General features: G+C 37.6%; 2 protein-coding genes across 2 annotated transcripts in view; both read right to left on the reverse strand.

Moving 5' to 3' along the window:
- Nucleotides 1-6,916, reverse strand: part of LOC107674482 (meiosis inhibitor protein 1-like) — a 12,217-nt gene extending 5,301 nt beyond the window's left edge. The window contains exons 1-9 of the mRNA XM_016468461.1: nucleotides 6,864-6,916; nucleotides 5,916-6,066; nucleotides 5,710-5,845; nucleotides 4,787-5,002; nucleotides 3,544-3,706; nucleotides 3,219-3,305; nucleotides 2,023-2,171; nucleotides 1,829-1,913; nucleotides 586-758 (exon numbers count right to left, since the gene is read on the reverse strand). Coding sequence (XP_016323947.1) covers nucleotides 586-758; nucleotides 1,829-1,913; nucleotides 2,023-2,171; nucleotides 3,219-3,305; nucleotides 3,544-3,706; nucleotides 4,787-5,002; nucleotides 5,710-5,845; nucleotides 5,916-6,066; nucleotides 6,864-6,909 — 1,206 coding nt within the window. The 5' untranslated portion in view covers nucleotides 6,910-6,916. The remainder of the gene's footprint in view (nucleotides 1-585; nucleotides 759-1,828; nucleotides 1,914-2,022; nucleotides 2,172-3,218; nucleotides 3,306-3,543; nucleotides 3,707-4,786; nucleotides 5,003-5,709; nucleotides 5,846-5,915; nucleotides 6,067-6,863) is intronic.
- Nucleotides 6,917-7,044: 128 nt separating this feature from the next.
- LOC107674470 (meiosis inhibitor protein 1-like) lies at nucleotides 7,045-16,659 on the reverse strand. The gene is made up of 14 exons (XM_016468451.1): nucleotides 16,611-16,659; nucleotides 16,278-16,328; nucleotides 16,103-16,176; nucleotides 15,899-15,998; nucleotides 14,288-14,491; nucleotides 13,601-13,716; nucleotides 10,047-10,161; nucleotides 9,318-9,417; nucleotides 8,577-8,711; nucleotides 8,341-8,440; nucleotides 8,187-8,263; nucleotides 7,376-7,502; nucleotides 7,168-7,279; nucleotides 7,045-7,079 (listed from the first exon to the last, which is right to left on the reverse strand). Exons 1-14 carry the CDS (start codon nucleotides 16,657-16,659, stop codon nucleotides 7,045-7,047), a joined length of 1,395 nt encoding a protein of 464 aa, XP_016323937.1.
- Nucleotides 16,660-16,808: the final 149 nt, after the last annotated feature.

The raw sequence follows: 16,808 nt of genomic DNA on the forward strand, positions 1-16,808 counted from the left end.
ATTACTGGTGGATAATTTTGGCAATATTCAGTTGTTGATAACATTACTGGTGGATAATTTTGGCATATTCAGTTGTTGATAGATAAAAGCATTATTGGTGGATAATTTTGGCAATATTCAGTTGTTGATTGATAAAAACATTATTGGTGGATAATTTTGGCAATATTCACTCAGCAGATCAACCTCAGATCAAAGAGGCCTACTATCAGTCAGTTCCAAGAAGAAATACAAAAATGTGCCAATTGAATGAAGAATGAAAACAAGTTGACAAAAAGACTGAATCCAAGATTTGGAGATTATATAGCATAATGAGAACTTTATGAGTATTTTTTGTGGGCCGGTCATTTTTGAGTGGCAACACCACAAGTGCAACAAAGGTAGCAAAAAAATCTCAAAACGTACAAAAATAATTAAAATTTTTTTGGGAAGTTGTTAAACCCTGTGTGAACAAAATCACTAAGTTTTGATCCAGTGCTTTAACATTAATTAGTGTTTTTAGTAAAAAATAACCAAAACACAACATGAGGGTCAAAACAAGTTCATGTATATGTGTGTGTGTGTGTGTGTGTGTGTGTGTTCGTATACCATTAGCATGAGTGCGCTCAGCGCTGTCATGAGGCTCGTAGCGCCGCTGTGTCCGATGGGATGAAGAGCGCCATCTATAGAGGTCAGAGGTCGCTGCAGTGCTGCATCACACACACACAGCAGAGCAGATGCGTCCACATCCAAACACACCTGCACAAAGCGCACACTGCACTCTACACACACACACACACAACACACAGAGTCTGATGTCTCTCTCAGTTCATTACAGCTCAACTGTAACAGTCTCAAACAGTCTTTCAGTCACCAGCATGTGTTTATTTGTTCAGATTAAAGGTGAACGACATCTCAACAAATCAATGAGGGATGAATCGTTTGGAGAAACATCTGCAGATCATGTGATCACTTCAGCTCATGAAACTCATCTTAAGTAGCTAAACTTCACTTCTGCACAACGCCAAAAAACTATGTTACAATTTACAAACCTTTATTAAAATATAAAGGCATCTGTATTGTATCATTTTTACAGTGTAAGAATATTAAGTGTGACGTAAAAAAACAAACAATGTGTTTCCGAAATGAAATGACTGACTTTTATATTGTCACAGTGTAGGCATTTCTGTCTTCCTCCAGCTATTAGAGTACAGTAAAGCAGCATGATAATAATCAATTATTTTGTGATTTCAAAAATTTGAAATCACAATTATTGTCATTTTAGTAATTTATTTTTACATTTCATCTTTATTATTGCACTTTCACATAAGCACAAATCAACAGAAGCTCAACTCACATGCTTATCTGACCTCATCTAGTTTCCTGATTTATTATATTTATTATATAAATGAACACACTATGTATCTGATGAAGACTATAAAAACGAGAAGCTTCCAATCCTGTGGAATTCCTAATAATAACACCAACTCCAAATTATGTCCATGTTTTCTTTTAAAACAGCAACAAAACTGATTCCCTTTTTTAGAAAACAAAATTAGCCAGTAAGAATATCTAGTTCAATAAAATACTGTTATACATTTTTAATCAACACATTAAAGTACATTCAGTTCATGTTTTTTTTTTCTTAGAAATTGTCCAGTTTGAAAACCCAAAAGATGCATTAATTCAGCTGTTTTACATCAAACCACTCTAGTTTTCTTGTGTTTGTGTCTTACTGATCAGCATTGTGTCCGTATGTGTGCGGCTGTGTGTTTTAACTGTGAGTGTGTGTAAGTGTGTCTGTGTGTTTTTAATTGTGTGTGTGTTTTAACTGTGAGTGTGTGTGTCTTACTGATGAGCAGTGTGTCCGTGTGTCTCTTGCTGAAGGCCAGTCGTCTGATTATCTGATGCAGATCCACACTGACGCTCCTGTGAACCTTCAGCGCGCACACACACACACACACACACACACACACACACACATGTGTCAGGTGTTTATTAGTGAGGCGACACTGATCTCAGCTGTGCAGGAGGAGTGTGTGGTACCTGAGCGGAGTGTTTGTGCTGCAGGAGTGTGAGGGAGGAGAGCAGGAGCAGAGAGGAGCACAACAGCGATGAAGATGAGGAAGAAGAGGCCGATAAAACCTCCTCCAGCAGCTCCATCAGCCTGACGTTTCCCAGCAGCAGAGACACTGCTGAACACACACACACACACACACCAAACAGATTTCCTGTTATCTCTCAGTTCATCCAAAACTCAAGCATGTTAATCGAGCATCGAGAAAGGCAAAGAACGCTCTTTGGCAGAGTAGAGCAAATAAATTTCCTCCACAGTTTTTGAGTGTGTGTTACCTCTATCAGTAGCGTGTGAAGGACACACAGACAGGAAGCAGTACAGGAAGTTGAAAACAGACAGCTGCAGCTCAGAGTCACTGGAGTCCAGCTTTCCTACTAGATTACTGACTACAAACACACACGCACACACACACATGCACGTATGCACACATGCTTGATGTACAAACTATTTCATGATCTTGCACCACCACCTCTTAAACAATGTGTGACTTTCTGTAAGGATAATATCAGGCAGACTAGGTCATCAGTTAGAGGTGATTGTTCAACTAAATTTAAGAAAACTGTTTTTGGACAATCAGCTTTTTCAGTTAGAGCAGCAGAAAGATGGAATTTAATACCTGTTAATATTAGAGAGTGTACAACATTTAGTATTTTTAAAACTACGCTTAAAGTATGGCTTAAGGAAAATCAAATATGTGATCATTGACTTGGTTTTGTAATTTAATGGAGTATGATGTGATATTGTATATTGTATATTGTATGTGTTGTGTGTACTGTATTGTGTGTGACTTAATATTGTAATTTTGTAACAACATCCTGCCCAGGGACTGCAGATGCAAATTAGCTTTATAGCTAACTCTGGCACAACACTGTTGTTGTGCGTTGTCCCTGTACAAATAAATTGAATAAATAAAAAAAGAAAATTTTAAACAGTATGCACTTTTTTCAGAGATAATCGTGTTATTTTATTGCTTTGAAGAAACGTGCATTAGTAATATGTTGCTCGATGCACCCTCTTGTGGCCTCTGGAGAGCAGCCAAAAGCTTTTTTTCCCACTAACTGAAATTATGCCTTTTAAATTTGAATATAATTTGAATATTGATAATATTTAAGTACAAAATTAGAATCGAGTTTTTCAGCCATTTTGACAGCATGTGTTTTCTTACCGTGGTACAGGAGTCTGAAGTCAGTGTGCTCCATCTGACCGGACGAGTGAATCACAGACGACACGTTCAGCAGCACAGACAGACCGTCTGGAACAGACCAAACATCAGCGGCTGACACACTGTGATCAGTTTATGAGTGAATCGTGGGGCGGGGCTTGATATTAGCCACTGGCTGCTGACTGGACCGTCAAAATGACATGACTGTTTCGTACAAGAACGGAGGATCTGAATGCAATTGGCTAGACGTTACCTTTATTTCTACAGTGTTTTCTACACTACAGACTGTCAGCATGAACAAATGTAAAGTGAGTGTGTGTTCTCTGACCTGTGTGTGTGTGTCTCTGCAGGACATTGAGCAGCGCCGATCGGATCTGATCACAGAGATCAGACGTCCCGCTGATGCTGCTGCTGTCGGCTGATCGCAGGAAACACTGCAGCACACCGACAGCTGAACGTGACGCTGCAGACTCGGCGTCACACGCCACGGCCTGAACACACACATTACACACCACAGAGTGTCACCGTGATTTAATAACTGTCTGACAATAGACCTTATATTAGAGTCTTAAAGCAGTGGTTCTTAACCGTTTCGCCTCCAAAGCCTCACACTGTTCAAACTAAAACTAATTCTAATGAAATCATTCAATTCAACCCAAACTTCAGGAATTCTACACAGATTTTTTAGTTGTTTTAACTTATTTTAAAGCTTCTTTTGTCTTATTTGTAACCATAACTTGTCTAAAAGGAATCAAACCAGATAAAGTATAATTTAAGTACCATCTGTTGAATTAATCAAAATTCATTCCAATCATCGTCCTTTAAAAATAGGAAAAATAGCACAGCAAATATCTGGGTCACATTGAGATACTTGATATAATTATTTTTCTTTTTTACTTTTTTAAAATGTTTTTTTTGTTTGTTTGTTTTATTAATAAATTAATAAAATGTATTATTTACTCTCTCTCTCTCACACACACACACACAAATTATATATATATATATATATATATATATATATATATATATATGAAAAAAAATTAACTTAAATGATTTTAGCAAATGGCTGCAATATAACAGAGTGAAAAGTTGAAGGGGGTCTGAATACTTTCCGTACCCACTGTATATATATATATTGAGAGAGAGAGAGAGAAGTCAACAAAGTTGTCCTAAGACAAGAACGGGTATTATTTTGGTTTTACGACAACTTTGATTAAAGGTTTTGATTCACTTCAAATGTTGACCAATTAAAGTTCATTAAAAAATGATAATAGAAAAAAAAAACTTTAATAACAAATCTCAAGGTTGTTGGTCATAAAGTGTGTGAATCCTGAAGAACATTGTGTATACATTTACAGATGAAATGCTGCTCACTGACAAATTCTGTGACATTCTGCGTATATACTGTATGTAATAATGTCAATGCATTCTGTGATTCTCTAATTTTCATCAGATTTACAGAACTAATGTTGGATTATAAGTGCAAATGCTTGCTCTTCAGTTGTCATGTACATGTTTTTCACGTCAGCTTCTGCCTTTATAACTGTGATGTGTGTGTGTGTGTGAGTCACCAGTGTGGCCAGCAGCGCTGCAGGGTGTGTGTGAAGCAGCTCCAGCAGCTCCTGCTCCTGCTCCTCCTCTGACAGACGCCCCGTCAGAGCTGGCGCTCCGAACCGCTCCGAGAGCTCCGGATACATGAAGATGAAGCTCAGGACAGACAGAGGAAGAGAACGAGAGAAGAGCAGCGGACAGGAGGACAGAGCTTTAGAGAGGACGCTCACAGACACCTGCACAAACACACACTTCATCAGCATCAGCATCATCACACTCAACCTCTCGCTGACAGACTTCTGTCAAACTCATGCTGTCTCAAGGTAATTTAGGCCTGATGAGGTTTGAAAACACATCACCCGGTTGCTAGGGTGTTGCTAGGTTGTCACCAGTCTGAATGACAGATCCACAAACAGATGTGAAATCACATGCAGTGAGTGTATTAACGGCTGAAGAGCCAGTGTGCTTCTACATTGCTATGGTATTTGAATTTGAATGTAGTTCTTCTCTAGCTGTTGCTATGGTAACCAATTATGTTTCAAATTTATTTGAATTTGAATGTTCTTGTTCTCTAACTTTTGCTACAATAACTCATGATGCTTTAAATAGATTTGAATTTGTACATAGTTTTGAAAGTATTTAACGTTTCAAATATATTGGAATTTGATTTTGAAAATAGTTTTGAATGCATAATGGATGCTATGGTAACCAATAACGTTTCAGATGTTTTTGAATTTCTACGTAGTTTTGAATGTAGTTGTTCTCTAACTTCTGCTTTGGTGACTGATAATATTTCAGATATATTGGAATTTATCTGACTGTAGTTTTGAATGTATGCTCATCTGTTGCTATGGCAACCGATGAGGTTTCAGGTGTATTTGAATGCATCTGCACTGTAATGTAGTGAGCTGAAACAGGAAGTGAGGTCAGAGCAGTGGCAGACCGTGTCCAGACGAGGCCCGGCGTGTTGAGTGACGGACAGCAGATAGAGCACTGAACTCAACACCGACGCAGGAAGGTCCTGAACACACGAGACAAAGCGCAGCACAGCGGAGAACACGGCCGAGTCGCTCAGAAACCTGCGGTCACATGACCATCATGAGGATCTTCATCACTCAGTGACATCACCACTCACACACACACACAGACCTGTCCCCGTGCAGCAGCAACAGGTGCAGCAGGTAGATGAGGCAGTGCTGAGTGTTTCTGAGGGATTGTGGGAAATCAGAGAGCACAGATGGCCAATCAGACGCGCAGCAGCACAGAGATGGCAGAGACTCCTGCAGGACACGCTCCACATCTGCTCAACACACACACACACACACACACACACACACACACACACACACACACAGAGTTTACAGGTTAGCCAGGAAAGTTTTCTTTATGAAAGCAGAAGTTTCTTTTTAGGTTGGCAGAACATTAGAGGAATGTTGTGTGTTTGCTGGAGAGATGCTCTGTTGCAAATCAGGATGAAACACATTTAAGATGCATTTTAATACTAAATAAAAACACATTCACACAAACACACACCCACCAAGGTTATTATTATCATAAACATTATCAAATTGTTCTTTTTTTTTAGTATTTTATTTCAGTTAAACTTATTTTTTACATAGTTTTTTAACATTTTTAAATTTTCTTTACATAAATGCACTGAAATATCTAAAACTAAAATAAGAATTAATAAAAATTATAGGCCTGCACATAAAAAAACTATTAAACATGAAAAGAACACAACAAATCTACTAAAACTTTAAAATAAAATAAAAAACTGTAAATTTATAAAATGAATAAAAACTACAATAATATATTAATGTTACATAAATCACACTGACACACAAACTAATCCACCAAGGTTATTATCATTAAGTAAAACAACATTTTTGAATTCTTAAGTACTAAAGAACTAAAACTAAAATTAAAAATAATAAACAATAAAATAATCAATATAGACATTTAAAAAAAATAATAATAATAAATAAAATGACAAAAACTTTAACTGAAACTAAAACCTATTACTCGAAAACAAACTCAAAATATGAATAAAAACTGTAATAGCCTGTAAATGATACTAAAATAACGCACACGAGTTACCTTGCAGCTCACTGGTGCAGGTGTGCTCCTGTGAGATCAGACACATGCAGAGCTTCAGCCAGAGACGCGTTCCTGAAACACACACAGACTTAATGAACACGAGCTGCTAAACACACACACACAGAGGAGAATCAGTGATCAGTCAAACACTGACGTCTGCACTGCAGAATCAATAACAGAGTCATGTGACTAAACTACACCAATCACACATGAAGACTGAAAAAAAAATTGCAATGAGGGTAACACAAAGTTCATAAAAGCCCACGACCTGGCCATGACCTTTGACCCCTGAGCCAGGTCTTACCAAGCTTCTTGGAGAAGGAGGTCATGTGATCAGGACACAGAGAAAACTGACACGACAAAACCGAGAGGAAGAGCTGCAGCACCTGAGGAGATGAGACGCGCTCACACACACCCTACACACACACACACACACACACACACACACACGAGTGTAGGGTTCAGTGTGATTGTATGATGTGTGTGTGTGTGTGTGTGTGTGTGAGACTCACAGTAACTGCAGGGATGCAGGCAGCGTCGCAGCAGTGCAGCAGAAACACACACACAGACTCCAGCGTCTCCTGCACTGAACACACACCGTCCTTCAGAGTCGAGTCACACACACACGCCTCCACCAACCTACACACACACACACACACACACACACACAAAAGGCAAAATATAATCAAATAATAATTAATTATTTCAAAAAATCATCATGTAAAAACAAAATAAATCATTTGATAAGACGAATTATCATTAATTATAATAAATAATCAAAATAAAACAATTATAAAAAAATTAGATACAATACAAAAATAAAACAAATACTTTTAAAAAATTTAATTAAGCATATATTAAAAACTAAATAAAAATGCTAAATTAACAAATAGTATAAAATTATTATTTAAAAATTAATTAAATCATAAAAATTCAAAATTTAAATAATAGTTCAATTAACTGTAATTTCAAAATTAAATGTATAAATAAAATAAAATTAAGACAAAATAATCATTTTAAAAGTAATTTTAAAAAACAAAAACAATAAACATAAATATTTTCTTCAAAATGAAATCCAAAAATACAAATATAAATAATAAAAATAAATAAACCTCTTATTAAAAATGAATTAAATCATAAAAATATGAATTTAAACGAAACCATTTTAAAATAAAATGTATCAAAATAAAAAAAACTTTATTTAATTAAATTTATTTATTACTAAATTACTAAAACTTAATCGTAATTATTATTTAAAACACATAAATCATAAAAAAGTACAATTCTTTTTTTTAAGTATGTGTATGTGAGTGAGAGACTGACCTGCAGGCGGCGTCGAAGCATGTGAGCATCTGCAGTAAAACTCCTGCTGTCACTGACTTTGAACCAGAGCAGCTCTCCTGAACTTGCACACACAGATGATGATCACATGATGCCTGCTGATCACATGACCACTGCTCAGGACACTCACACTTACTCTGTTGCGTGTGTGATGGTGCTCTGTGATTTTGAACATCACGACCTCCACGATCCTCCTGACGTCTGCGAGCTGAACCGGACTGGACTGATGATTGGGCCTGTGCAAACACACACACACGCACGCACGCACGATTTACCTTGCTGCTCCACTACAGTAACCAGGAACATCCACTCGAATCGTGTGTGTGTGTGTGTGTGTGTGTGTGTGTGTGTGTGTGTGTGCGTGTGTGTGACCTGAGCAGGACAGCAGCGGCTCGCACCGCACACATGGACACCTGCAGACAGGATGAGGCCACGCCCTCCACGATGACATCACACACGGCAGAAAACTCAGAGCCGGTCGGGAAGAGACGCACCGCTGCAGGCTGCCTGTCAACACACACACACACACACACACACATGTATATAAGCACATTTCATTTTTAGTAGGTGTTTTATTTAGATTTTTTTATTTAGTTTTAATTTTAAAATGTGACCCGTGCTGGCAAAATGAGTCGGAAAGTGCACGGGCTAATTTTGAGCTACAGGCAAATAAAATGTGAAAAATGACAATTTCGGTTGAATTTTAGGTTTTCACAAAAATGAGTTCATTAAGCCCTCGTCTAGCAATCCCAATGCTCCAAATAGTGATTAAACATCTAAAATGATCTTTTACATATCTTTTATACATAATTATCTTTTGTGCGTTTTCTGAGAGGAGTACCTTTTTCTCCGCGATCCCGATAAATATACACATATGCACAGAATTACAGTATTTAAGTATTCACGCAAACATAATCTGTTATGACTTAAGTGAATGTTTGGGGAACTGTTGGGGAAAATCATCGGATGTGTAACATTATATTAGATCCGTGCAGTACAGTAGGTCTTAATATATAGGCCGTTTGTCGCATTAATGTTAATCTAACAATAAAGGAAAAGAGGGAATCACTGTGTGTGTGTGTGTGTGTGTGTGTGTGTGTGTGTGTGTGTGACCTGTCCAATATGGCCGTCAGCAGCTCCAGTCCTTTTATCTGCACCTCAGTGTTGGATTTTCCCAGAGTCTCTTTCAGAGAGCGAACCAGTGGCTCCACACCTCAAACACACACACATTTACAGTCAGACTGATGAAGAGCTACTGACTTCATCGTGAGAAATGAGTTCATGTGAATCACACACACACACACTCTTGTACCGTAGACAGCGTGACACTGCGAGAAGAAGAGCGGATCTTCAGACAGCAGCAGCAAACAACTAAACACCGACCACAACAAGACATCACTGCAGCCGCCGCTCATCGCCTCCAACAGGAACTCTGACACACGCACATATCAGACACACACACATATATTAGACACACAGACACTTATGCATTCACACTGTGAGCTGAAACCGTGACCCTGATGTTTCTAGCCCTGAGTCTCTTCTGTTTATGTGCAGGATCAGTGTGAGTGTGAAATGAAGTAGGTTTAATCCCATTTTCGTACATGATGCAGTGCAACTGAGTGGAAAAAGTCTTGATTATATGCACTTATAAACATTTCTCAAAGCACGTCAGAAGTGATTCCAAACAAAGGCAACATTAACATTATAAAACTGTTCAGCCTGTCATCAGACGTGAACCACTGAGTTTCTCTTTCAGTCATTAACACACACACACACGTCTCTGTTTAAACTGATGTGTGAGATCAGTGTGAGATGTTCAGGCTCAGACGAGCGTCTCACCGGGTAAATCAGCCTGAATGAAGGACGAAGAGAAGTGAAGAGGAGCGTGAATCAGTACGGCACACACACAGCGCACAGAAACCACCTGCAGAGAGTCCTGAGTGCTCAACAACAGCTGAAACACACACACACAGAGAGAGAGAGATCAGTGTCACGCCGCTGCTGTTTAAACCACAGTCCACTAGGGGGCATCAGAAAGCACCCAAAGGGCCCGCAGGAAACTTACTTACAAGAACAATTCACATTGATATTAATAATATACTGAAATGATCTAACTTTATTCAAGTGATACAAAAAAAACAAACACATAAAATCAAGTTCTCAACTGAAGTGTCAATAACTGTTGGTTTAGTGTGTGTGAGTTAGGGGTGGGAATCGCAGGGTACCTCACGATACAATACGAATCGCGATACATTGCTCACGATACGATAATATCACGATGCAGCGATTCTGCAATAATCGATATATAGCTAGACAATCCTATAACGATACATCACGATATCTGTCGAACTATGAAAACAAAATGCCTGTGAAAAGGTTAAGTGCAAGTTTTCTCTCTTCATTCAAGTCCAAACTGTTAGAAAACAGCACGAAAGTTCTGTAAATAAAATTTAACATGCTAAGTAAATTAATCATTTTATTCTTGGACTTGGACTTTGTGTGTAAACCAACACATTTAACTGCTTATCAACTTTATATATATAGCCTAAGTTACATATATATAAACCTGGTACATTTCAAAATTTACCTGGAGTGTTTTCTCAACCTTTCCTCTCCTCTCATCATAAAAACGGAGCCCCGCACACATGACATGCAGGGGGAAAAAAGCCGTTCACATCGCGTCTTTTGCGCTCTCAGGTTCGTTAATTCAAATGTAGACACGCGGCAAGCACACTGCACACTTCTGCGCGGCATTACGGCTCTGGCGAGGTTTTGCTTCGTCGTCCATGCCATAGGTGCAGATTTATGGTGCGTTCAAGTCATGTCGGATAGATCGTATTTACGAGTTGAACGCACATGAACGCCACCACAAAGTCGTTATTACGAGTGAAACTCGAAATTTTCTTTAAGCCCCGAGTTTCCGAGTTGGGGGCGTGTCAGTGAGAAAACGTGTCGGATGCAATGGACGCATCCAAAGACTAGATATGCAGCATCTGTACTGATGGTAAATTTGTTGAAATTAATAAAATGATAAATTTGTTGTAATGTAAAATAAAACTATATGTTGCATAAACAAAATATTATATTATTGTATAATTACCAAAGAACATATAATGATTCAGTTTACATCACCTTCATAAATGCAATAAAAACAGAAAAAAGCAAAAACACAATGACGCACATTCTTTATTCATCATTTTGTAGATGTAAAGTTTAAAAAAATCGTTGAATTTTATGGAAAAAAAGTAAAATCGCCATATTGTTCCGAGCAAAGTGACTTGAACGCACCTGACGTCATTACGACTTGTCAACTCATAAGTACGAACGTCCCAGGAGGACTTGAACGCAGCATTAGAGCGGAGTTGGCTCGAGTATCAGTCACGCTCAGTGTTGCCAAGACCGCGGTTTTCCCACGGAGGACTTGAACGCAGCATTATGTTTCTGCCGGTCGGTGGCTCGGTGCCCACTGCATAACGCGCACTTGCAATAACTGAGAGAGAGGGAGAGCACCCAGTTTTGTTGACATAAAACTGGACGCGCAGGCAGCACTCTCTCACTCATATAGTGAGGGAAATCCACCTGCGATCCGAGCGGAGAGGTTAGGCTACTAATGGACTGAATAAGCGCTCTGCAGTAATAACGTGATCAGGCACGTGCAGAAGGGGGGGCTTTGGGGGCTCAAGCCCCTGCCCTTTTTCAAAATTATTATCTCATTATTATTATTATTAACTATTATTATCTCGGACAAATAGCAATGATATTGTGGTCAATAAAACAAAATCCATTTTAATTATAATTAACCTGACAAGGTGTACAAAACAGTAACTAATTGCTCAAAAGTCGGAAAATTCCTGTTTATTTTTACATATCTGTCAATCTGAGGCGTTGCTATGGGTTGCGTGCGTTTTGCTTGACTGACTGATATTCCACTGTCTGTTCAGAAGTAGACTCTCAAGCCATATATGGTTCTTTCAGTGAGTGGGTCGACGGAAGGAAATAAACCAAACAATATTTTAAACTTTTTTTTCATCAAAGCTAGGGTGTCGATTTAATAAAAAATCCATGTATTATATGTTTTAGAATATTACATAATTTATCAATGCCCGTTTGTCATGTATAATACACCAACCAATCATGATCTGGCACAAGTTCAAACTTTCCATTCTTATTTATAAATCGGTTGAAAATTGCATGGGGCAGATGAGCTTATTTGTGGAGCGATTTGGATCTGCGGTTTGTCTCATTTTATAAATCAAATTACATTCCTGAGAAAATGGATGCTAAATTACTACAAAAGCACTGCACAAAACCGTGCAGTTCCAAAAGTCGCAATAATGGTAATCAGTATTCAATTCACGTATATTTATGTATGATACAGCGGTTGCTATTTCATGAAACTATCATAGTTAATGAATCCCAAGTGCCATCTACAGGCCTATTATGTGAAGTGTAGGCTGGCTAAATGGTGACGTGACTGACTTTATTATATTACCATTTTTGATAATTATGCAGCGTTATGGAAAGCATCTTATGCTCATCAAGCCAGCATTTATTTGATCAAAAATACAGAAAAAACTGTAATATTGTGAAATATTATTACAATTTAAAATAATGTTTTTCTATTTTAATATACTTTAGAATATCATTTATTTCTGTGATGTAACGCTGAATTTTCAGCATCATTACTGAAGTCTTCAGTGTCACATGATCCTTAAGAAATCATTCTAATATGCCGATTTATAATCAATGTTGGAAACAGTTGTGCTGCTTATTTTTATTATTTATTATTATTATTATTTATTTTTATTATTTTGGAACCTGTGATACTTTTCTGGGGTTCATTGATAAATAAAAAGTTAAAAAGAACAGCATTTATTCAAAATAGAGATGTTTTCTAACAATATCAATCTTTACCATCACTGTTTCTATCAATTTAACAAATCCTTGCTGAATAAAACCTAATTTCTTACAAAAAAAAAAAAACTGACCTCAAGCTTTTGAATGGTAGTGTATATTACAAAAGCTATATTTTAAATAAATGCTGTTATTTTTTAACTTTTTATTCAACAAAGAATCCTGAAAAAAGTATCAAATGTTTCCAACATTGATAATAAATCAGCATTGCATAAAATGAATTTTAAAGTATATAAAAATTTTGATCAAATAAATGCAGGCTTGATGACCATAAGTGACTTCTTGCATTTTTAGATGCTGGGAGCAGGGAAATCTATATAGAGCGCCTTATTGTAGTAAATTGTAGTATTGTATTGTAGTAAAATATCGATATTTGGCGCCAGATATCGATTCTCGTATCGCATGGAGAAGGACAATGATATATCGCCATATCGATATATTGTCCCACCCCTAGTGTGAGTGTGAGTGTGTGTTGAGACCTTCTTCAGGATGAGCGGCAGTGGTTGATAGGGCAGAGGATCTTCACCTCCGTCCTTCAGGTCCCTCATCAACACACACACGACATCAGAGTACTGACACATCTGCTTCACCACACCTGAAACACACACACATTTATTACAGACTGCTCTTGTGTTTATGTAAAGCAAATAATAAAACCTCCAGATTCAAACACTTAAAACTTATCATTTTTATAATATAAAGTAAATGAAAGGGACACATAATCATGACTAGCACTAACATGTGCCCACGTTACCGCACATCTACATTTTACAGAGCTCTTGTGATTTGGAAGGGACACGTCAACGTGAAACATGGAGCAAAAGTGAACAATAATGAATGATTTGCAGCATTATATTAAATATCATTAAAGCATTGTGTATGACATGTATGACAGCCACTCATATTTCCGTTTGCTTTATGAAAAATAAATGTTTTGCTGGATGCAATGCATAAATAAAATAAATTAAAAAAGACAATTATTAAACATTACAAGTTCACAACAAATTCCAAACAATTAAACATGCATGTATGAATTATTCACAATAATTTCAATAACATGCATGTATAAAATAGAGCGTGCAAGTAAATAAAATAGAGATATAAGTGTCTTTACTGTAATTTTCTCATCCGGACAGTTGCAGAGAGTGAGTGTGTGTGTGTCTCACCCAAGCAGTTGACGGTGAGCGCTGTGGTGTGTGTGTGTGAGAGTGTGTGCAGCAGTAACACACACATGCGCTGTCGGAGTGTGTCTGGAAGCGTCTGAATCGCAGGAGCGCAACTCCAGATCCTGAACATCACGTAACACACGGCGGCCTTCACGTCCTCATCTGAGACCAGCAGAGCTGAGCACACACACTCCAGCACACACACTACACATACACACATACACGCACATAAACAACAACATTAAAAAAACTGAGCACACACACACTTTTAAACATCAGCATGAAGAAACCTGAACACACACACACATATACACATCAGCATGAAGAAACCTGAACACACACACTACACTACATACATACACACACACACACACACACACACACATACATAAACATCAGCATGAAGAAACCTGAACACACACACATATACACATCAGCATGAAGAAACCTGAACACACACAGAGTTGCTGAATGAAGTTATTTTTGTTTTCTTTGCACACAAAAATATTCACATAGCTTCATAAAATTACGGTTGAACCCCCTGATGTCACAACAATGTCCTTGCTACGTTTCTGGGCCTTGAATGTGGTAGTACCCTTGCTGTCTATGCAAGGTCAGAAAGCAAAAATATCTTAATTTGTGTTCCGAAGATGAACGGAGATCTTACGGGTTTGGAACGACATGAGGGTGAGTAATTAATGACAGAATTTTCATTTCTGGGTGAATTATCCCTTTAACTCATAAAAATGTAAAATTTAAATAATTTTAAAAACAATTAAAATAAAACAAATAATTCAGTCATTAAGATTGACATAATGAAAATAAAACTTACTAATAATACTAATCATTAAAATAAATAAATAATTAAAAAAATAAACCAATCAAAAACAATTAAAAATGTAATCACTATAATCAAAACAAATCATTTTAACATAAAAACAATCAAAATAAAACTAATAATTAAATAATTAAAAATCAATTCATTTTAAGCTAAACATACAATTAAACTAATAATAAAATCATGAAAATCAAACAAGATGATTTAAAAATAAAGACAATGAAAATACAACACTTACTAAAAAGGATTCAATATTTTATTTGTTTACGTGCAGGTCATGTGACCATTAACCACATCACAGAACTGTGAACATGTGAATGTTTTGTTAAATTATTCTTATATATTATATTATATGAATCTCAGGGAGACTTCAAGTAAATATTTTAGCCCAAAGGGGCTCACTGAAAAAAGTGAATCCCTACTGTAAATAAAACTACTTGAGCCTGGAATACACTCCACGATTTTGGCCCAGATTTTCCACTGATTTACAGTCACTAGTTGATGTAAAACACTAGTTGACAAAAGTCAGAGTCAGCTTGCAGATTTGAGCTCACATATCTAATAGAAAATCACATAGTGTATGATGGTCACAGACTCTGATTTTTTAGCTTCAGACTTAGTGTGTGATGCCCAGTTTAGTCACTATTTACCAGATCTGTAAGTGTATGATGCCTAGTGTTTTAAAAAACTGTTCAGATTCTTAAAGTCAGGCAGTGTATTCCAGCCCTTAGATGTAAATGAGTGTCGTGTCAGAGGAGGTCAGACAGTCTTACGGCGGCTGGACGTCAGCGTTTGACTCAGAGCAGGATGAGCATCCAGCAGTTTACCCAGAAACGTCAAGGAGGACAGAGACGCTTTCTCCCCATCAGTCCACTGAGAGACACACAATCACACACACACCGTCACTCTTAACAATCACAGTAACACTGGCTCTAGTGTCTGAACGAGTGTGTGTATGTGTGTGTGTGTGTTCACACCCTTGAGTGGATCTGATCCAGGATGAAGAGCAGAAACGCTTGATTCGGGACGTCCAGTGTCACCTGCAACAGAACTGAACACAAACACACAATGATAATTTACAACTACAGCACTTTTCAATTTTTTACACGACAGAAAACGCCAAAGATCAGAGATGAGCGAGTGATTGATCACCTTGAACGGTCTGATCCAGCAGAGACGAATCCACAGCACTGAACAGCGTTTCTGAAACACAATCAGCAACCTCATGAAACAGCACAGAGCTGAACAAAACTGATTAAAAAAAACATATCTATATGTATATAATATACACATATGTGTGTGTGTGTGTGTGTGTGAATGAATATATATATATATATATATCCATCAACATTTGCAATTGTTTTGTAAAACGTGTGTTTATGAATGTTTGAGCTGAGTTTTATTTTGGACAGCAGTGATGACTTTGCGAATGACTTTGCGAATCGGTTCAAGTGATTCAGTTTCAAAAAGCTCAGTTTCTCCCACTTCGTTGTTCTTCGCAGTACAGCAGCTCCCGAGCCGCGTCCACGCGCATCACGGACACGAGCGCCGCGCGCTTGCGCACCGCCTGCGGGAACGTCGTCAGTCATGAGTCGCCACACCGCGGCACTCGATAAACACAAATGTAGTTTTTTATTGATCGAAATAACACGGTTCTTACCGACACATCCGACCTGTCCATCA

This window comes from Sinocyclocheilus anshuiensis, unplaced genomic scaffold (assembly GCF_001515605.1).
Source record: "Sinocyclocheilus anshuiensis isolate Anshui unplaced genomic scaffold, SAMN03320099.WGS_v1.1 scaffold1073, whole genome shotgun sequence".
Lineage (NCBI taxonomy): Eukaryota > Metazoa > Chordata > Actinopteri > Cypriniformes > Cyprinidae > Sinocyclocheilus > Sinocyclocheilus anshuiensis.